This window comes from Chroicocephalus ridibundus, chromosome 2 (assembly GCF_963924245.1).
Source record: "Chroicocephalus ridibundus chromosome 2, bChrRid1.1, whole genome shotgun sequence".
NCBI classification, from domain to species: domain Eukaryota; kingdom Metazoa; phylum Chordata; class Aves; order Charadriiformes; family Laridae; genus Chroicocephalus; species Chroicocephalus ridibundus.
In genome coordinates, this window is record NC_086285.1 from 55649337 (window position 1) to 55672158 (window position 22822).

Genomic DNA, 22822 nt, shown 5'->3' on the forward strand with positions numbered 1-22822 from the left:
CTTGCTTTTGAAAGTTACTGTATTGTGAAAAACAGAAAGAAAACAACTTTCCTCCTCCTCCAGAGTAACCAAAAAAATTTGTTTCTTCAACTGACATCTGACAAATTAGAGCGGAAACAGACACTATTTGCACACAAAAAGAGCCCCCAACCAAAATATCATGAAAAATAACTGAATTGCTGGGAAAATATAGATGTTCCTAAATATTTGCAGCTTCCACGCATCAGCAAACACAATATAGCAGATTCATGGAGAACTTTCTTTCCACACAGGTGAGAAATGACTAAGAGGTAGCAATCTTCAGCTGAGTGAAGGTCAAGCATAGACAAGCTCCCTTGGTGCGTGTGGACAGATATTAGCTGGCAGTCAGTGTCTGGAACGGCGGGAGCAGCGAGGAGATCTGCTGAGCTGGGGTTCAGACGTTTTGGAGCTCCAGCCATGACTAGGGTTGAGAGCAAGCATTTAGATGGTGCACCTGTTATGTTGTGTTTCTTTGGAAAAAGAGAAATTAAGATTAGATTATCTAATACAACATATCAACTATATGAACTTCAGTGTTACAAAACTTCGAAAGCACCACAGATGAAACAGCTTCTTTGGATCAAAGGTTTATTTTTAATGACACAGCACTGGAAAACATAAGTTACAGATGACTTTTTGATACAGGATACATTATATATCTTATTTTAAAAGGATCTGTGAAGGTATGCTGCATAAATACATATAGTGAAAATATATTGTGTTTATTTCTTCTTCAGAGATTAGTTCTGTTTCTTTTTTTAAATTTATTCAGCCAATTAAATAAAAAAGTATAGATTAGCATCATAACAGCTCCCCATCCAGATTATCTCATTGTAACTACTGCAGCTGGAAGAAGAGACCGAGCCATGCCTTCTCAGAGGTTTAGCAGCTTTGAACAAGATGTTATTCATCATCTCAGAATGAAAATTTCACATTACGAACACAGATACTGTATCATGTTTTGGCAATGGAGCAGCTAGTTTTGCTTTGGAACAAAACCGTTTCCTGTAATGCCAGACAGTGAAAGAGCAATGCATGTACTGATGGTACTACACAGTCAAAGAACTACGATGAAGTCGTGAAAATGCATATATATCCATATGCACTTATATACACACATGTAAGTTCTTGTGTGTATATATATTATGTATGTCCAAAAGTAACATTGAAAAACGTTGCAGCAGTTAATTATTTTTTTAAACACATGAAACTTATAATAGTTTGACCTCATTACTACAGGATAACTAATTAAATCTTCTGCAGTGCAACTCAATACAATACACTTAGTGCAGAGAAGTTAAGGTTTTGGTATTGAGGAGGCTAATTTCAGATTTCATGGGGAAGGACCAAATACAGGATCACCACAGCTCTGACAAAGCACAAACAAACCTGTTGCCACATACGTGTGAACAAATAAGGACATTTCTTTTTTATTTGATTTTTTTTTTCCACGTACTGCTTCAGAAATTGCTAGCTTTACTGTTTGCATTCATGCTCATTTTGATATGTTTCAACAAGCTTTGTCTGGCACCAGTCTGTAAACCATTAACAGCTTAAACTACAAAAAGGTGGGCTCCTGTGTTTCAAAGAGGTTAAAAACCTACTGACTGAGCTTCGTACCACATTCGCCTGCCTGAGTGGAGAACTACTCCAGATGGCGTGTGAAGTTCTCTGGGAAAAGTCCTTTATAACTGTTTGCATCTCTGTACTGAAGCCACTCGGATTCCTTGATGCCTGTCAACCAACCAGCCTCCTGTAAGGAAAAAGACAGAGTCTCTTAAACTTTGGGTCTCCCCGCTTCCTTGCTACAAGCTTCAGACCTGCAGAGCTTTCAGAGTCACATGGCTAAAAGATTTGGTCCTTTGGTTAAAAAGCAGCCTCTGATTTTGCACAGACTGTTTTCTCTGTTCTGCCAGACCACAATTTTGTGAGACCGAGGGACTATGAGCATATTGTATGGCTTTTAGCCCACCTAACCCCCAGCTGAACTCAAAACTGGATAATCAGTCTTCCAGGTCATCCACTATTAAACCAGATCTGCACTTGTGAAAATCTCTGCTGAGACTTCTTCAAAGTCGCCACAATAATATTGGCACACTTGCATAGTAAGAGCATAGCAGTGGGCCAGAAACATTATAGAGTACCATAGATGGGTGAAAAAAATAGTTTTCAATCTGATTTTTTTCCCCTGAGAGTTCTTTTCTCTCATTCAGGTATAAACAGTCAGAAGGAATAATAGTTCTTGCAATCTCTGGAATTACTATATCTGGAAAGTCAAAGTTAGGTAAAATGCAATTATTTTTCCAAAAACCCCTGGAAACCTAAACCAGAACCTGGCGATGCAAAATTGCACACAAATGACCAGCAGTCCAAGCAATCAAAAGAAGGCTTTCTTATTGAAAAGGGCTGGGTTCTCTTAAGTGTGATCAGTTCTACCCGGAATAAAATCAATTCAGTATTTTTAAAAACTATCAACCTGTTCTCATCTCACTAACTCAGTAACTCTGTGCTTTCTTCCTTTTAAGACAAGGAGCCAGAGCAAAGCCATGGTGAACAGGGAATTTCTCATGCTGCCATATTATTATCGCACAGAGAATCCACAAAGAGATAGAGTAATTTGAATGGATCTTCACGTACACCACCACTCTCTGACCCAAAATAAGCATCGCTAAAGCAGATACAGCTTAGTATGGCATTGGCTGGGTACATGTAACCGGGGGACACGTTTTTGAAGCATGTGGAATATCTGAGAGGAAAGAGGAGCTACAGCTTTCTAGCACAGGCAGAGTAGGCTGTACGAAGGAATGTGCAGTTTTACTGGATAATAACTTCCACTCAAGACTAATGGGAAAATTGAAGCCCCTGGGTGGGACTGGTTTGCTTTGAGTGGGGAACACGGGCTGATGTTAGCAGCTATATTAGAATTATGGTTTTAGACAGACCAATTTTGAAGGAGAATAAAGAATAACAAAGATAAAAATACTCTATATAAATCAACAAAGTACCTGGCAAAAGATAAAAAGATTAAGCTTTATGGTGATGTTAAACATGAAGGGCAAATATGTACTGAGTAATAAAGATATGACCAGAATGATTTCAGAAACAGGAATACATAAAGGTTTATTTTCTCCATCATTGCACACAATTTACTCTAATTAATGCTAATGGAATTTCGATGCACACCACGAGAAGAATATACTTCATTCATTCACCAAGTGAAGATTAAGCATATTTAACACATAACATCCTAAGAAAAACAGACTGAAGACAGCAGATTTTGCTATCCTTTCAGCAGTGTCCTATTCTGCATATACTGATAACGAAATTACTTGAACTGCCCATGAGATACAATGCAGCATAATTTGAGTGAGGATAACAGAAACTATCGCCATAAAAAAAGCAAAGTGCCCTGTTGAAAGAAAAATCTTTTATTCTGAAATTAAAAAAAAAAAAACAAAATCAACAAAAAAAACCACAAAAAGCAATTACTTGTCTCTTGTATTAAAAGAAAGCTCGGCTGAGATGATGAACACTGGTTATTACATACTTTTGGACAGCATCAACCATCGAAATAATTTCAAATACAGTCCCCAGCACTCCTAAGTGTTTAGGATGTTGATATTTAGACTTATTTTAAGAAACAGTCTTCATTCAGGGCAGTGCTTTCAGCTGTCTCACTAGGCAGAATCCAGCCCCCCATCTCTCAACCCCTAAATCAACGGAAGACTTTTCACCACCATCACTGGCAGATGCCCATGGAGCGGCTAGTGCTAACAGTGTGCAGTACGGTCTTCTCTTTTAAAGCAGCGGCCAAAAATCAATTTACTTCACTGCAATTCAATTTAAGACATGGAATGAAAGAATTCAAAAATTCACCTGAAACACATTGCTAAAACAAAAATGAAATGTCTTAAATGAAATTAAACCATTCTATAATTCAGGTTTAGGCTTCCAGAGGGCAGAGTTAGCTTTAGAGGCAGGCAGCGCACATAGCGGCACCTCCATACATTTCGGCTATGGACAGCACAATTCGTGTGCAGTCTCAGTGCTCTCTGGGGGTGAATTTGTATTATTTCTCCAAATCCACGTGTAAAAGCTCAGAACATCTAGGGACCATGTAATCAATTCTACTGCAATATTAAGGCAAGATGATACACAGCAACATAATGTACAATTTGTAAGTCATCTTCCATATTAAGTCTTTGTGTGCATGTGTGCCTGTACAAAATCCACTACAAAATAGCATAAAAAAGCCCTAGAAAATATGCTGAGATTGAATCCTGCTAGTAGCATATATCTGGGACTTCAGCTGTAGCCAACCATGCCATTTAGTCTCAAATGAAACCAAGTACTAAGACAAAATTAAAATTTTTGTGTTTTCTTACAGTAATGACATTTTAGATACACATTCCCATTAATTATAATTTGTGAGAAAAAAAACTGAGACAAAGAAAAGTGTCAACAAAAGAAAGAGCCAGGTGTTTTTACCTGATCAGCCGTGGTCTCAGAAGGAATTACTAGTACAATATCTCCTCGTTTTAAATTAAGCTCATCACTGTTAGCTGCCTCGAAATCGTGTAGAACTTCAACCTGAAGAAAATAACACCATACATGTAGACATGATCTAAATGCAGACATTTTCACAACAAAATTCTCTGTTAAATCTTTATTGCAAATTAAAGAGTAATGCGCTGCCTTTATGCAAACATATGGCTATAGGAAGGTACATTCAAATCGTTAATGATGACACTGATTCATGTCAAAGTTTTCTGTTCACATCCTTGGAAGCAGGAACAGCTTAAGTAAGTCTTCCTGAGACTACCAAAGGAAACCTAAGATCCTTTCCCAAGGTCACAACATCTCAAGGACAGATGATACTGCAACACCCCACAAGTCCTGCCTCTCAGACAGGTCCTGCCGCCCTTATTCCTTCTGTGTAAGGAACTTGTTTTCATTCCCCACTATCAATATTTCTAGATCTGAGAGAGGGGTGGCAGGATTTTGAAAACAGAATTGGAAAGACTCACAAGAACTGGTATTTCAGACTCTCATTCTCTTGTTGTGGCCACTGGATATCATTCTTGCAGTAACCATCCACAGAAATTTGAATGGGACACAGAGCACCCATTTCAACCCGTGATCAAAGAGGTGGGTAATGGGAACCCTACTTCATGTTTGCCCTGAAAAGAGCTCCCATGTACTGGCAGATGGGTATGCAAAAAATATCTGTCTGTCAAAGGGGTGATTATTAAAACATTGTCAGGATCAGCATGTCATTGTGTACAGGCCATTTTAACTAAATGGTTCTACCTCCTTAAGAGATATGCTATTCTAATTTCCTCAAGGCACAGCCAGTTCCGTGGTAACTCTGCAATAATGAAAGAAAATGGCATCAAGAACCAGATGGCAGGCATAGATTCTTCTTCTCCTTATTTATGCCTGACCCAAGAGAATGTGATGAAAAACAAGAGATGAACTATGTCAGCATGTCTGAGTCATAGCTGCGCAGTACTGTTCTCAAGGTTTGCGGAAAATATTGAGCAATAAGAATAGCCCAAGAAGAATGACATACTTATGGGGTGCTATGGGACTAATTAGTCTGAACTATGCAAATTATAATAGGAAGCACGTAAAGTTCATCCATCCTCAAGGAGCTTTTCTGCTGCTCAGTGATTCTGAAGTGAGAAGCATCATCAAAGAACCTTGTGAACCAGGAAACCCTATGGGTCTTGCCAGCCAAGTAGAGAATTCCTCTTACGCCTCATTAAACTTTTCTGTTTGATTACCCTAACAGTTCATAACTATAATATTACTAAAGTCAGAGAATGACATTTTAGCTTCATTAGCGTGAATTGTAGAAGTCCCATGGGTTTCAACAGAACCAAAACTCCCATTATAAATTTTCAGGCCAGAAAAATGCCATTTTTTAATATTCATAGAATCATAGCATGGTTTGGGTTGGAAGGAACCTTGAAGATCAAATATATTGTTGGTATATCAGATATATTGTTAGCATATATCATACCGCATTGCTGACTAACTCTGTGGCAGTGCAGTTTTCCTCAATATGCAAATTTGCAGTAGTAATTTGGTGAGATGAAGGGGTTCTTGTGCTTCAGTGAGTCTTACAGCTACATAAGGATGCGCACAGCAACAACGGCGTGCAGAAAACTTACCTTCTCAGACTTCATGCATGAAGCAACAACGGAATGTTAAAGTTGTGTATGTGTGTAGCTGGCTGTTAAGCTAAGTAAGCATCGTTTGGCCTCCAGAAATCATTGCGCTACCTGACGGACAGACACATCCGCAGAAGCTAGATCTGAAAGGGTGTCTAAAAGAAGAATGAAGAAGCAGACCTTAAAGAGAAAGCCAGGTGGCATCGCAGAAGCTGTGTCTTCTGCTGGAACAGGCTGATCTTGAGAAGGTGCAGCCTGGATTTCTTCAGCGGGTTTCTGCTCGCCTCCAACTTGGGAAGTTTCACTGGGAGAAGTGTCAGTGCCCTGAGTGCCCATCTCGGCTGCAGCATCTTTGGACTCGTTCATGACGACTTCATGTTCTTCTCCCTCCCCCTCATTGTTTGATGCTGGCTGTATTACTACTGAAGGGATGCTGCTGACCTTGTCCTGGGAAAAAAAAAAAAAAACCAAACCACAAAACAACACAACAGCACCATGAGAGTATTTAGTGCTTTACTTCAAGCAGGAAAGCACAATTGTTTGTTCATTGCACAGGGCATATGTGCAATATGGGGACTGGGGAGAATGGGGATTGGGGATTTCTTTCTTCTCCATAGTGGATTCTTACATTAAGACAGAAAGCAGTACTTGTGCAAGAATGTGAAGGAGTAATCCCTTCCCTGTTTTCCCCATTCCCCTTAGTCCTCCTAAGTCTACTTTCTATATTACCACAAACCATTGCAGTAAATAATAAAAATGCTCTGCAGGTAGTTTGGGTTTCATTTTTAATGTGCATGAAAATTAACAGACCTTTCTCCTCCACCCTGCTCTTAACTTTGGGTGGGTTTGAGTAAAGCCACAACTTCCAGGAGTCACTGTCCTATCTTTCTTTGGGAGTTCAGGTCAGCAGGATAATGGTGACATAAAGGTGAAGAAAGAAGGAAACATGACCTATTTCTTTGACTGATTGAGGGGATTTATCCTGATTTACAGCAATGTAACTGGAAGTAGAGAAAGCAAAAAGGCTAAGTAGGTAGCATCTGACCAATAACAAAGCCTAGGACAAAAAGCATTTAATGAAGCTCATTGGAGCATCCACCCTGAAAAGAACATTTTCACTGATCCCCTGACAAACCATCCTGTTCTGTAGCACAGAAGAAGGACAATGTGCAATGACAGGAGGTGGCAACTGGCTGCCCAGCTGCAGGGTTTGCTCTAGTACCTGTTCCCCAGCTCCTCAGAGGCTGCAGAAGAAAAGGCAGCAGGCCAGATGCAGATGCATAGCTTGACCACCGTGGTTTACATAAAACAAATTAATGCTATTGGATAGGACATGGTGCCATGATACAGGAAAAATGCAGTACTTTCTCTGCCTATTTCTCCAGAAAGCCCTGTTAGGTTCTATGATAAAGCTTGTCTCCACAGAGGAGCCCAGAGACAACAGCAGGAGGGGGGGCCCAAACAACACCTGCCCATGCTGCTCCCTGGCCCATCACAGGAGCCATCTGCCCATCAAGTCCCATCTCCAGAAGCCCAAGGGAGCACAGGGGCACAAAGGCAGGCACAACCCAAACTAAGGACTCAGAAGAAGAGACACCCTGTGTGTCCCCCTCCCAGGGCTATCCCAGGAGAGTCTCAGTCTTGCTACTGGTTGGACCTGGGAGCACGGAGCTGCAGCAGCCTTGCCTCTCTCAGGCTGCTGAATCTGTCCCAATTCCCCTAACACATTCTCCTGTGCACCGACATGAGTTACCTGAGAAACATCAGCCTCCTTTTCTTCTCCCTGAGCTTTGCCAGCTTCAGCAACACCCTCCTGCTCAGTGGTAGCAGCGCCGTCACCAGCTCCTGCTGCCACAGCCGCACCATCTTCTGCTGCCGCAGCTGCCTCGGTGACAGGTACCACCTACAAACAACAGGAGGGAGGGACCTTTCAGGTTACGGGTTCTGGATATCTGCCAGAGAGACCATGGACCAGCCTCTGCTCTGCGACCTCCCTGGGTGGTGCCAACCCATGGCCTTGGTTTCATTGGGGTTTCTCCAGATTTGCGGGTGAGAGCAGCACCAGGGGCAAGCGCAGCACCAGGGGCAAGCTTGTACAGGGAACCTGATTAACTGGTGGGAGAAAGACATTCATAAAACCTCAGTAGGCACCGCTTAGTAGAGTCCTCAGGTGTTACTGGTGGAGTAACAGTTTGCCAAAGCTCTAGTATTTTTAACTCCTCTTGCATTCAAGCTGCATTGTGGAAGAAATTCACCACAGGTTTCTGCTGAGGAGGAGGAGCTTGCAAGCTGTTCAGGGGTCCACAGGACCCTGCTAGTGGAGTCTGTTCTCAGGAAGAGGCCCCAAGCCTTCTCCAGCTACTGTCACCTACCTCTAGACCTGGGCTGGCTTCAAAAATATTGCCTTAATTACAGACTCCTTTCTAATAGAGAGAATGGCAAATTGGGCTATATCAGCAGAAACAAATAACATCCTACAGCTGGATAAAGGTCAGAAATCTTCAGATTCTATCTGTTATCAGAAAAAAATATAACTGTAAAGATCTATAGCTAGGTCAGTATAAAAAAAAGAAACATACATAAAAGCCCATTCAGCCTGGATAGGACTGAACTATTTGTGATCAGTCCATGCTGAAAAGTTAAGGCATGTTTTGTTCTAGTTCTTGAAAGGTGGATAGAAAAGTACCCGCCTATAGATCAATGTTGAATCTTTCATCCAGCAGAGACTGTTGTTGCAATTTATGTATCCCTCTGACATTCGTATTGGTATATACTGGTATATGCTTACAGTAGCATATTGGGTATGTACTTACAGTGAATTTATCTTAAGGGTTGGAGGGTGGAAGGTAAACGACAAAACTCATTCTGTTAATCCAATTAACTTCAACATGGAATTTTTAACGTATGGCAGACAGCACCAGGATAAAGTAAAAACACTGAAGAAAAAAATTGTTTTCTAGGTACCGATGTCAAGCTGCAGTTAGCAGAGCTACCTCTGATCTCCAGGCTCTTTGTTTCCTCAGTTTGATCTTTCCTCCATGGATGAGGCTAATTCAACTACCTGAACTCAACTTGAACTACCTGCAATTGTTCATGGCCACTCTTCAGGCATTGTTTTTTAGCAATACCTAATATTCAACACTACTCCTATTCACTGCTATTAACTGATGCGATAAAGAAATTCTTCTGGAGTCCTTGAAAGCAGAAAATACTATGGGATTTTGTAGAAATCACTGGAGAAACTTTAGTTTAAATTGAAAATCCTGCTGATGAAGGATGCCGTATCATTAAAACATCAAAAGACATGGACAGATGTTGACATCTTCTCCTGTGACTTGTAAAGCATGCAAGCCTGTCACTCATAGTATTACAAATTTTAGCAGCCTTGACCCAAGAAGATATCCAAATAAATGATGAGTGTAAAAGCCCTGGAAGAGGCTAGTAGAAAAAGAGGGAACAGCGTGCATATCAGATTGATTTTACACCACGTGCTTCTAACGGCACACTGCAGAAATTGATCTTTTTGTCTGTTGTGATTAGGATCAACACGTCTATTCTCTTTATTGGATTTGTATAGCCCATTTTATTTCACTAAGGAGGAGAATCCTAATTTACATGAATCGGCTCTCAAATGCCCTGCAGTGAAAGGGTGACGCTCTCTCAGCCTGTAGCCATGAGTCACTGAATGCATACCGCAGCTCACAATTGCATAACCATTCGTTCTGGTGTCTTAGAGTACAAAAACAATGTGAGCTAGATGATTAAAAAAAGCTTTTACAAAAACGCATGTGAGGTAGCACAGAATGAACCTCACTACCAGCCTCAGATATATTTAATTAATGAAGGGAAAAAAAAAAAAAAAGAGGGAGGCTCATCCCACTGGATTCATACCCAGCTATGGTGAACCACATACTTGCAGATATAGTTAGCCGTATTACCTTACTTCACACTGAAAATCAGTCCTACAAACCTCTTTTCCATAGGTCATCAATAATAATAGACAGTCTAATAGTATTCCAAATTAGCTCTCTCTTAGCAGTATTATTGAAACTCGAACAGTTGTCCCATTATACCAGCCACAGAGGGGACAAAGAAAGGGTCATCCAGTATAACGAGGGCTGTAATAGAAGAACCACTTGACTGTTTTAATTGCAGCAGAAGTGAATGCTTCTATACCCAGGATGCCGCCGATTCACACGGTTGCACTCTCCTCTCATTAACATGGCTGTCATAATGCCGCAGATTCGTCAGCAGCAAGAACGAGCCCAAGGAGAGGACAAGGAGGGCTACCAAGCCTGCTGCTGGGGGTCTGCCAGAGGAGCTCTCTGAGCCATGCCAGTTTTCCGGAGCTGAAGATCTGTCCCCATGGCTGGATTTAGAAAGGAACTGGGTAATTTTTATGACAGTTGGTTATAATTGCAGCTAAGCTAGCTAATATAATGTCAAGAGGAACTAATCATCGTGCTTTAGGGAATACATCAATTGCTTACGAAGTCTTGGAAGACTTTTGGGGTAGTACTGAAGAATTTGTTATGCAAGTTACAGTGTCAAAGGGACCACCCTCCCCTGGAGGCCAGATATCAGCTTAGCAAATAGCTTGATCTCTTACGGCATCTCTTCTGCATACAGTAGTACTGCTATTTTAAACAGAACACAGGGTCAAACTCACCACGTAAGAGACCTCAACTTCATAAGGACAAGTAGCGTTAGAAAAAAGAGGAAAGATTTCAAAGACTTAGCCTTGGTGCTCACAGGATAGCGAGGAATTTCTTGCATGTTTCGTCTTGGACCAGACTTGCTGGGAGTGACCAGCCAACGCCAGAGAAGCAACGCAGCACTCTCTTGCACTGAGTCAGCACCAAGCTGGGCTTGATCTACCACTCCCATCCTGTACTTCCTTACTAGTGTAATTCCACTCATTTCTACGTGGATGTGGCAGCGCTGGTGAGGAGTCCAGCACCATCGAGCCCCAAACTTGCTTCCCAGTGACACTGGGATACCCTGGAGCCACAGATATATCCTCGACTCTAGCAGAGCTAATGCTGTTTTACAGCAGGGTAACAACCCAAGCTTGGACAGATGGACTTACCATCTTCGGAAACCAGAGTGAATGGAGACCAGTTCATGATATTTTTGTATACGTTGCGGCACCACAATGATAACAAAGAAAAAAGGAGGTTGTCAGCACCTCGAGATACAAATCCTAAGTGATTAATAACTAGGATTAAAATCTCTTTCTCAGTCCCTACTTCTATCTCTGCATTTAATAAGTAGCCATTCCTCTTGTGCTGCTCTCTGTGCATGTTTGAACCCATTATAGTTTCATGTTAGTATAGAAGGATTCAGGGTCAGTAGTTTTACCACCTCTGAAGAAATATAAGCAAAATACAATCATTCAAGTCCACACATGCACAGCTTTAAGTATGTCATTGAGCTTTTCACAGTTGCTTTGTAATTTGATTTTAACTGTATCTAACTTGATGTTGGATTTGTGCTTTAGCAAACAAACTCGTAACATGATTATTCTCAAATATCTGTTTTAGTTCAGGGCATATCGTGCTAGGAAAAATAAACGTTTAATCGAAGTTTTTTTCTTTTTATAAAGACGTCCGGAGGAAGGCTAGGCAAACAAATTTACGGAAAGTGTAAATGCTACTGGGAATCTATGCAATGTACTTCCAAATGTCAATAGAAACAGCATTATACCTCCTTCTACCATGGAGCTGCTTTGTTTGCTGCCCTGAGATATTTATCACTCTCTACTGCTGCAACAGGCAGTCTCTAAGGCAGGTCCTGCATTGAATGGGAGGTGCTCTGGTGTTAGAATATATACCACAGATATAGATATATCTCTGCAGTGTTAGAATAGATACCGCAACTAGGTCACGGTTGCATCATATCAGCCTGCATATTGATGACATGCAAATGACAAATAGATTTTTTTGCCATGATTCTCTTGAAGACATTAAAGCACAACCGCACTCTTGAGGCTGTTCGTATGTACCTCGCTTTCTTTCTCAGCAACTCCAGTTGTCTCCTTATCCCCTGCCTCGACACTGTCCTGTATAAAGAGGAAATATGGTCATCACCTTACTCGTGCTGAGGCAATGGCTGCAGAGAAATCGGTATTAATCAAGCTTAATGGAAGCACGGCATGTATGGGATGCAATGAAATGAATGGCTGGAACTAAATGGGATTGTGTATAGCAAGCAGAAAGATTCTTGCTGACACATATAATCTGAAATAAAAGTAGTTATAGGCTGAAAACCAACAAATAAAACCTTTTACATATGTCATCATCATCACACTGTAAGTGCTAAGGACAAATGTATTTACCTTTATTATCAGTATTCTCATAATAGCACCAACTTTGAAGGATTTTTTAGTAAGCAACAACCCACAACACTGCTGACCTTGTGGTTTCCAGCAAGCTCAAAATTCTCCCACCCAAGACGCAAACTGTTCCCATTATAACCTGCTGCTACCCCTGCAACTCACTAGAATTTCAAGATAAACTTTCCAAAACACTTTCTTCTTCCACCCACGTTGGACTGCAACTCATTTAAAGGGGCTGTTCAAAAGACGTGGGTCACAAAGTTTGTAATTTTTTTTGCAGAATCACCTTTCTCTAGGTCCATATTCAGTGGTACCTGCAGCAGGTGCCCGACTTTTAGAAAATTAGACACGTGTCAGTGGTTTTCTAAATCTGACACCCATTTAGGTGGTCAGGGGATCAAATGCACTGAACGGTAATGGGCTCCTCCCAAGAGTACTTTTTATGGCACAGATGCTATCTAACACTAGGTCCTTTTCTACAGAAGGTCAACGGTCAAAATCGCTAAAATTCAGGCCTGATTTGGAAAAGTTGGAAGTGCTTTTTTTCTGTTCAAGTTTGGTTCCCTGAGGGGCTATTTCTAAAGACGCTCTGCTGAGGAAAAGCAAAGCAAAGCTCCACTACGGAAATCCACTTTGTGACTAAATTTTGAGGCTGCTTTGCAAACACAGCTAGGTCAGATTTTTCAACAGAGCTGTAAGGGTGAAGACGAGTTCTGCAAACCTCCGTGACGGCATGGTAGATTGGACCGTCTGCTTTAGCAATCAGAAATGAGGAGATCTCAAGTACTCAGGCTCCAGCTAACTGCCTTCACACGCCCACAACTGTCACTCCAAAATTTCTACAAGTTTCCGCTGAAAAGGCTGCATGTTTCTTTTTTAATAAAAAGATGCTGAGTTGTAGCCAAACTTCATATTACTCATGTTGTTTCTAATCTAATCTTCTAGTATTGCCTGCAGTCACCTCATAAGCCCCAAACATGTCCAGATGCCAAGGCAAGGCAGCTGCTGACAGTGATGTTACCATAGAAACTTCTCACAGCTTTATCCTGTTAAAATTACAGTGTTATATAACCTTTTTTTTTTTATGATTAATTCTTCTTTTTTTTTTGAAGCTGCCAAGCTTCCGCCATGGAGTCCTCAATTTTATAGTAAGTTTGAGAATGTAGAGGGTCTTAAATAGAAAAAACAAACATCAATGGCAATATATAATTATTTCTTACTCTACCGATGCACACATGCCCATAAAAGCTTTATGTCCAACTGCAAGTCAGTAGATAGATGCCTTCCCTACTTTTACGATAAAAAATTGCTGAATTTCTGCCATCAGCTGTATTTACAAGTCAGTTTGCCTTTAGAAATGGGCACCATCCTGCACTTTATAGTCAGGAACGCGCCAGCCTCTGCCCTTCTCCTAATAATACCCTGCTAATATTCTCCAGTAAGAATCCCATCAGCCCAGCTTTGGCCCTCTTTGCAGAAGAAACTAATATATACATAGACATATATTTAAATGAGGACTGTTTTCCAGACTAACTGAAAGCACAGTTTTGGTAAAAAAGGGGAAAGTAAGGAGAGCTCCTCTAGCTTCCCAAAGCTTGGGACTTCCCAAAGCTAATTTGACTATTGTGCACTAGTCAAATTAGCAGCATTTTGCTTTTGCTTTTTTGAATAGCTGGAAATTGGGATTTTGTGGATGGTGGGGTTTGAGAAAAGAGGCACAGCAGCATGAACCATCCCATTTTTAGGGCATGAAAGCCTAGTAAAAAAGATGACTGAAATAACATCTGAGCAAAGTAACGCTCTGGTTCCATAAACACAAAAAAATATGCTTTTGCAGACTTCAACAGCATGACACTATTCTACATCAGTTCTCTCCTGTATACAAGAGCCATATATTTTTAATGGCCTCATGCTCCAACTTTGCACCTGCACGTAGCTGCGCACTCAGAATTTGGACACATTTGACCGGTCTTCTGTATCTAACCATTGTATTGCTCTCCCAAATGACATGCTCTGACATTTGGGCGCCGAGAATTGTACCTATAGCGGAATTCAACCATAATTAGATACCCTCAAAGCCAAAGGCTGTTTCCTGGCCTCTGCTGTACTTGCTCAGTGTCTGCAAAAAGCTTATCAGGAGGTGGTTTCATATACGCATATACACAGCTTTGAAAACCACAGTATTTAGCTGAGTGCCTGACTGCTTTAATGGGAGAACATCAAGAGTCCAGGCAGGCATCAGACCCAAAGCACTGAAAAGCTCTTTTCAAACTAATGAGCGTAACGGAAGTCAAAAAGCTCTCTGAGCAGCGCTCTCAACTCCAAGCGCTATGTCTCGCATGCAGGAGAAGAAGAAAGGGAATTAACATGATTTCATAAGTTTCACTTTATTACAATGCTCTCCTGTCATCTTTGTTTGAATGTGAAAAATTGATGTGGTGAGAGGGGTAGTAAGTATTATTTGAAAAAGAAAAGAAATCAGCGGTTAATGCATTAAATCATTTAGCCTGTATCCCTTGGATTTTACAGCTGTCTTTGGGAATACTATGGAAATAGGGAAACAACTGTTTCGGTGTGCAGAAGTCCATGCAAGGACTTTTTACCATGGTCAACTTCACTTCTGTTGGTGCATATGGTCATTCTGTCCCTTTAACTACCAAACATTTTATCCCCTTCCCAAAAAGGATCAACCGTTGACAGCTACTAATAAAAACTTTATTTGTTCTATGGCATTTGAGACCTGAAGGATCAAGACAAAAGTACGTAATGAGATCCCAGGCAGCAATTCTGATGAGCTCTTGTAATGAAGTCTTGGCGATCTTGTTCAGGCAGACGACAGAACAACAAGTAACTCAATCCAAAACTCCCTGAGCGGCAAGTGGTACCCTGTCCCCTGGACCATTCTCTCCCTGATTTAAATGAAAACCCTACCAGAAAATCTACTGCGAAACTCCGACAATGAAGAATGCATGCCATAAATTTTATGGATTAAGGGGACGTGACAGGAAACTTAACACAGAAAAATCTAATTGATGAGCGGCTGTCACTCCAAACTGGAAGTTACTAAACTCGATAAAAGATTCCCAATAAGAAAGTATCTATCAATATTTTACAACTCCACTTTTAAAGTAAACTGTCACTCATAAAGCAAACGAATGCAGAACTCCTGTTGAGAAATGACATGTTTTCATCTTTTGCAACTCAGTGTACTTCTCCTTAGCTTTGATCATATTTGTCATTAATCCTAATTTTAAAAACTCTTCTTTGCAAGACCTGGAAAGCCCTTCCTGAAATAACAACCCCTTAGAGCCAAATGTAGAATGACTCCAATTTGGACATTTTTAAAATAAACACTTTTAGCTTATTTTCCCAAATTAGCAAGGATAACTTCATATTCAAAAAGCAACATAAACCCCAGCACAAACCTAATCAAAACTGTTTAACTTCTATTTAATGCCTATGATCTTCCTCACGGATTGCTCTTAAATTGCCTGGCTCTTCAGAGGGTTTCTCTCTGCCCCTCTCCCAAAAGCTCTGCAGTCGTGTGCCTTGGCTAGAGCAGCTGCTGACAGACCGTGGACCCAGAACTCCTCGTGGACAGTCAGGCAGCAAAATGGATCATCTGAAAAGGTCGCGCCAGCCGGCGACCGGATGCGTGGTGCTGCAGCCACAGGCTGTCGTTTAATTAGCGCTTAAGACATGCAAGAGGCTTCAGAGCATTGGCTTTGCCTTAGTGCGAGGCAAAGAGGAGCTGGCTTCCTTTTAGAAAAATGGGGAACTTCTTTTACAATGTTTTTTTCTTCATTAAATCCTTACAGATAATCAAAATAAAACCATTTAGAAACCTTTTCAGTTTCATGAATATCTGTCCTTCCACATTATTCCCTGCCCTTCACTCATGGGAAGAGGAGAGCTCCAGACCAATGACGGATTTTCCATCACTGCTCTCTCCACCTTCCCTCCTTCTATATTCAAAACTACCAAATTTACTCCGACTAGGTGTGAGGCATTCTGGACAAGAGTTTGACAAAACAACGTGCCTCAGACAGGAAATTTCATTCTTTGCCTTACTATAGAGTTGACAAGTTATTACTGTGATTTTTATCAGCTGAAAAGAAACACAAAGGAGGGGGAGAGCCTGGTCTCCGCAGACCATGGGGCTTTTCTTCATTCGCTTATGTCGTGGTTTTGGAAAAAGGGATGATCCTGAAGTCACTCGCTCCAGTGTGTACATGGAACTGACCAAAAGTGAATAAAAAAAAAAAAAAAAAGAAACAAATATTCAAAATTCATGCAACTGTAATCAGAATTAAACCCTAAACAGTTCTGGAGAACACACCAGGACTGCTTCCCTCCATAGCTGCAACGCTGCTAGGAGTCCACAGAGAACAGGAAGGGCTGGATGGAGACCGGCTTCACCTTGTTTCCCCCAGAGTCCTTCAGAACAGCCCACCCACCTCTGCTCCCCTTCCACAATAAATTATTTTTCCTCTCTTAGGAAGATGGGAGCAAGGGAAGAATGAATGAGGCAGGTGCTACAGCTAAAGTTCAGCCTGCCTCTTTGTATCATTTGGGCTGGATACCACTTTTTAATCCCACGGTACAGACAGCTGGAACCACCCAGGCAAACTCATCAATTCACCTTTAAGAAGGTCTTAAATAAATTACTGTTGTACTCCAGAGCCTTGCACACCAACACTGGTACGTCCTTCTTTCTGCTGAATACAGTTTGCTTAGTATCACCTGTGGCTTTCGCATGGGTCTAACATCACCAGCAGATAACTGCCCTGTCCTTGGCGGGTAGAGCTAGTGGGCCTAATGCTGTCCCCCTAAGTTAACGACAATACCCAACCGGGAGTCATCGATAAATTTCACCATTAGGCTTGTAGTGTCTGAGCCACTTTTTAATAAAAATGTTAAACAAGATCATCTTCAGAGGCAGATCCACAAGACGCTACAGTGGCTGCGTATCTGGTAAGTCTTTTGTCCATGCTTTGTGCTGCCACATCTATAGGTGCCAGCTACTTCCACTTTCTTCAGCTAATTTGCATCTACATCACCTTACTATTGCTTCCCATGTGGCAGCGTATCAAATGCTTACTGAAAGCCACCTAATTTTATGATGAATTGGGTATCATCCTCCCTACTTAGCAGATGAAGATACACAGGGACTCACCCAAGGCCAAGAGCAGTTCAGCAAGCTGAACCTTGCTCTTCTGGGAACATTTAGGGCGCTTGATGGTCAAAAAGCGCAGCTATACAGCTTCCACTGGCTTCCGTGGCAGAGGAAACCAACCCACAAAAAAACGCCTTTTCCTGGCCATTTTTTCAGTAGTAATCTGCATATTCTAACAGTGACAAACACTCACGAGAGACTTTGAACATGTTATTGTCTCGAGGAAAGCAGGAAAACTGCCAGCCTACAAAAAGAGATGCATTTTTCCTCCTGGGTTTCCTAGCCTGTGGGTGTCACCCTCTGCCAAGACCTTCCGAGAGTAGTATGTAGAAGAGGAACCTCAGTTGGTTAAAAAGGTACACTTTTTATAAGGGTATTCACCTGTTATAAAAAGGGATGCTGGTCAGCAGAAAAACCCCACACCTAGCATCTCAGACCACCTCTTAGTTTTAGTGATATTGAGTGCCCTGCTTTGTTCTTCTCGCAGAGCTGTCATTTCTTCTCCTCCCACTGTTTCCTGAATGCTGACATGTAAAAATCTCCAAACCGGCACTTGGGAGTTCCCTCTTCAGCTCACGGTTGGCTTCTAAAACCACGAGACTTGTAGACATTACATACATGTGGCTATTACAATCACTTTTTTTCTGGTACTATCATGCTATAGCAAGGACCACACAAGATGTACATTGGTTTAGTGCTCACAGCTCAGCTTGAAATGAAATGAGAAAACTGCTGATAAGGTAATTTAAAAATGGCATCAATTCTTTCCCCTTCTGAAGTTCATCTGGAATCAAACAACTTGTGAAACCGCAATCACTCAGCTGAACTTCAGTCTGAAATGCCAAACATAAGAGGAATGACATTTCAGGGCTGAAAGGGCGCGTGCTGGAGAGGCATGCTGTGACACAGCCAGGCGCTGGGGAAACCAGCCATGGACGGATGGTGACAATGGAAAGGATGGCTCAAATGCAGCAGGCACATTCACCGTGATGAAAGGTGGCTTGGATGAGGCCCAGGAGGTGGCATGGGGGACAGGTCACTCACCGCAGCCTGCTCTGCTGGCTCGGCAGGCTCAGCAGGGAAGGCCTCCTTTTCCACAACAGCAGCAGCAGGGGTTTCCTCGACCTTGGGTTCCCCAGGTGGAGCTTCTTCAGCCTCAGTCTTTCGTTTGATTGATTTTTAAGTAGACAGTGGAAAAATTGTTGAAGAGCACATGATAGTGGGGAGGGAAGAGGGGAATGGGACTCGCGCCTGGCACAGTGCTGCTGCAGGCTCAGTCTTGCCGGGGAGAGGACAGCAGTGCTTGGCCTTACAGCATCTAAACAGCATTTTCATCCTCGATGTTCTATACATAAACTGAGCCAGTCCTACATCCCTCCCTCCCAAGGAAAGAAAGCACCAGCTTCCTGAGTTACAGAAAGGGGCAATGGAAGTGGGAGGTGGGGGGAAGGCACTCAGTTCGCTCAGAAATGTTCCAGAAACTGATGGTGAGGCCAGGAGTTGAAACCGGCACTTGTGTGTAACAACCCTGCGGTTCAAATGTGAGTTTTTAAAATTATCCCCTATTCCCTAGTCCCGTCTGTTCATGTCAGTGAAGGTAAGAAGCAATTAGCAGAGACTCAAACAGTTTTTATATGCACAAGGGCAACCACTGACTGCTTGAATTCTGGCAGTGTGAAAATTATCCCTGATTTCTTATTAAAATGCATTCCCTCTCGAGCTGTCCATCACCTACAAGGCATCCATTTGTCAATGCACTAAAATTCTGGCCTAAGCTTGTTTTTTAGCAAGAGGATCTCACAAACATCACCAGCCCTGCAACATCTTCAGTCCTGTGGTAAAATAGCTCACAGCAAAAGTGTGATCTCCAATGGAGACATCACTTTGCAAATACAACGCGCATACAAGGGGAGAGCTGCAAGCTGTGCTCAGCATATTCCATTTATAAAGATGGCTGACTCAACCAGATAAAATAACCCCAGTAGATTAATTTGTCATGAAAAAATTGCTCAGCATAATATGAAGCTCAAAAGCTGTTTAACTGCTTTGCAGTTGATAACAGGCAGCTGGCCAGAAGGTCTCCTGTGATGAAGAGACAGCTTCCGTGAAATTCTTAAAGATACCAAAATCTTCTCCTCCTTGACTCTATTCAGGAAAAAAACCCAGAACCTCTCACTTCTTTTCTCACATATTCCTTAAGCAGACTGATTTTTAATGAGGTACAGAGAAGTCTGCCTAAGCAAGACCTTCAGGATTTGGCATAGCATAAAGAAACATTCATTATATTATACCATGCTGTGCAGAAATCTCTCTGTGTAGTGTATTAATGCCAGCTCTAGGGAATTTCACAAAGACGAAAGAGGACTGAAATGAGAAACACAAAGCAGATTTATCCCAGGTAAGATGACTAATGAGGTTCCTGAGGTTTAATACTGGAAGAAACTTTCAGGCTTAAAATCACAGGTAGCACGTAACAATGTGGACTGCGTTGACGTGCTTCACGTCACTTGTGGACAAGCACTCTTCAGACTAGTTACCACGTTTCAACTACAATTAAAAATACTTGCAACCATATTCAGTAACCATTCTGCACCAGAGGTATTGTACAAAAGCCACATTAAATAATATTCAGTATCACTTTGCTGCTATTAAGTAGCTCTAGCACTCACGCAGCAATGCCGCTGTTCCACATCCTCACTCCAGGCTAACCAAAGACTGTAAAAGAAACTAAGAAACTGCCCAGGTATGATCACTTCTGAAAAGATTCTCCACCCCTTAGAAGTAGACTGTGCCTACTGTTAATATGCGGAGAGTGGATAAAACCAGAGCAATGTCGGAGATATTTAAACAGCCGTCATGTACAATCACCTGCTTGCTGTACACTGGACCATAGTACTTTCCTGTCACTTCTTTACTGCAATAAATAAACAAACCATTTGACTATACCTTTGAAAAGTAAATGTATCTTAGAACGTCCTGGTTTTCTTTTCTTTTCCTCTGTGCTATCCTTGTGAAAGACTGTTTCAGTGAGCAAAGATTTCCAACTACAATATCACTCACCAACTCTTCCAGGTTAAGGTTTTGTGAGTATGAGGGTAGAAAACACAAAAAAGGAGCAAATACCTTTGCACAAAGAAAAAAAAAAACTGTGCCATTTTTACAGGGCATTTAAAAAGGAAGCAAAAGCCACCACTTACCAAAGGCTCCGTCACATTCTCATTTGATGGCACTGTAAATGCAGAGGTATCCTAGGTACAGAAATGAAAAACAATGAGGCAAAAAATTGGAGACAGGGTGTTTGAGGGTGTCTATCAAACACCTGATTTTTTATGGATTCTTCAGGTAAAGTCAAAAGTAACTTCACAAAGAATAACATGGCAAATAGATCATCTAAATAGGTATTAATAATAATTATTAGTTAAGCACTATTCATACTAAAGACATTCCCTTTTCAATATATATATTCTATGCTTCTAAATTGTGCTATGTTATTAAAGGCAGTGAAAAACTCATTAAATACATGTGAACTGCAAGGACTTTGCTTCAGGCCCAAGGCACTTCTAAGTTGTGAAATTCAGAATCCTTTTTGCAGACTACCCATGCCTGTGCCCGGGCAGTACACTAGCTCTAAGATACTTTCACATCCTCTTGATTCTGGGATTTTATTTGAATAGTAGCTGTAGTAATTACGAATACAAAATTTTACCTGCATTAAGAAGGTACAAAAGTGGAAAACAGGTTTTCCAATACCTTAGTCATTCAGAAACAATTAATTTGCAAAATATTGATGGGCCAAATCCTTTTCCTACTGCAGTGGGGGCATCAAATTTTATTTCCTTGGGGTAAACATTTTGCCTTAATGATTAGGGGTGGTAGCCTTGTGCTTTGCCCCTTCCTTCTAGATCCACTACTGATTAAAAAGGGCTGGAGTAAAATGAATAAGCACCGAAACACTCATTTTCAGCCTTGTATAAGCTCAGCTTTTGTGCATGCTTTTAAAAAATGGCGTACAGCGTGTGCTGTGGATGAGCCGGTCTCTAAAAGGATGTTGGAATTTAACGAGGCCCCAGATTATCCACCTTAATTTTGGGATGATGGCACAGCCTTGGAATTTGAAAGCATAAATGTGTTATCTTCATGTGCTGCATCTCTGTGATGCCTAACACAGAGTCTCACAGTAAACAAATAATTTGGGTTTAACTTGCAGATTGAAATATATCTTATATGAAAATAAAGATGCAGAAACAAATACAACTCATTTTATATGTACACACAAAGTCACTGAAAGTATGTGAAGCTGAAGAAACCATGCTTTACAGGATTTGGAGCTTGTGAGAAAAATCCACAACAGAGCACAATAAAAAAGCTAAACCAGTCCTTTTAGGAGGAAAAAAAATCAGTCCTGCTAAAATAGTCAGATTTTCGCTATTAAATTAGGTCAGGCCAAGAGTACCAAGAGTATTAGCGTCATGCTAGTAACATTTAGGAATAATTTCTGAGAACAGCCAAGGTTTGGATTTGAGTCAGTATGACATTGTGGTACAGTTTGTCTGTAGAACAGATTTTCTGAAATTGTACAGCCAGTCCTAATCCCTTCCTAACAGCGCAGAAAAAATACAATCTCAAAACATGTTTATTTCTTACCTGTGCAAATCCATTAAATGCTGCGCTGGATGCCTAAGTAGAAGTGAAGATCAGAAAAAAATTTATCATTTGTTTACTAAATCAGAACATGAGTCAAAACATTTTTATTTGCAAAATAAAAATAGGCCAGACATTAAAAAAAAAAAGAAAATATAACAAAATGACGGGTAAGGCAGCAAGAAATCTGACGACAGTGCTATTTGATAACAGGTATCACAGGCTTAAAGAAAACACCAAAACCAAAAAAAAAAAAAAAAAAAGCAGGATAACTTCAGTATTTTTATAAAATAAAATAAAAAAAAAGACTAGGTGTTTTTAGAGTTATGCATATAAAACACAAAACCTGTAAGACACAACGTGCCTTCACAGTTCAAAGCTTCATTCACCATTTTGAAATGCATTTTTGTCAGCCTGCTTCATTACACGGCTGAAGGGTACCACACTATGAGCAGTTGCATGGCAATTTTT

General features: G+C 41.1%; 1 protein-coding gene across 3 annotated transcripts in view; it reads right to left on the bottom strand.

Annotated features, from left to right (window-relative positions):
* Positions 1–585: 585 nt before the first annotated feature.
* AMPH (amphiphysin) overlaps positions 586–22822 on the bottom strand; it is a 123938-nt gene continuing 101701 nt past the window's right edge. The window contains exons 16-23 of one of the 3 annotated variants that reach the window (XM_063325579.1): positions 22355–22387; positions 20908–20958; positions 18755–18871; positions 12202–12258; positions 7951–8100; positions 6378–6644; positions 4510–4611; positions 586–1774 (exon numbers count right to left, since the gene is read on the bottom strand). In XM_063325579.1, coding sequence (XP_063181649.1) covers positions 1667–1774; positions 4510–4611; positions 6378–6644; positions 7951–8100; positions 12202–12258; positions 18755–18871; positions 20908–20958; positions 22355–22387 — 885 coding nt within the window. In that variant the 3' untranslated portion in view covers positions 586–1666. The remainder of the gene's footprint in view (positions 1775–4509; positions 4612–6377; positions 6645–7950; positions 8101–12201; positions 12259–18754; positions 18872–20907; positions 20959–22354; positions 22388–22822) is intronic. The other 2 variants (XM_063325577.1, XM_063325578.1) reach the window with 2 other exon arrangements.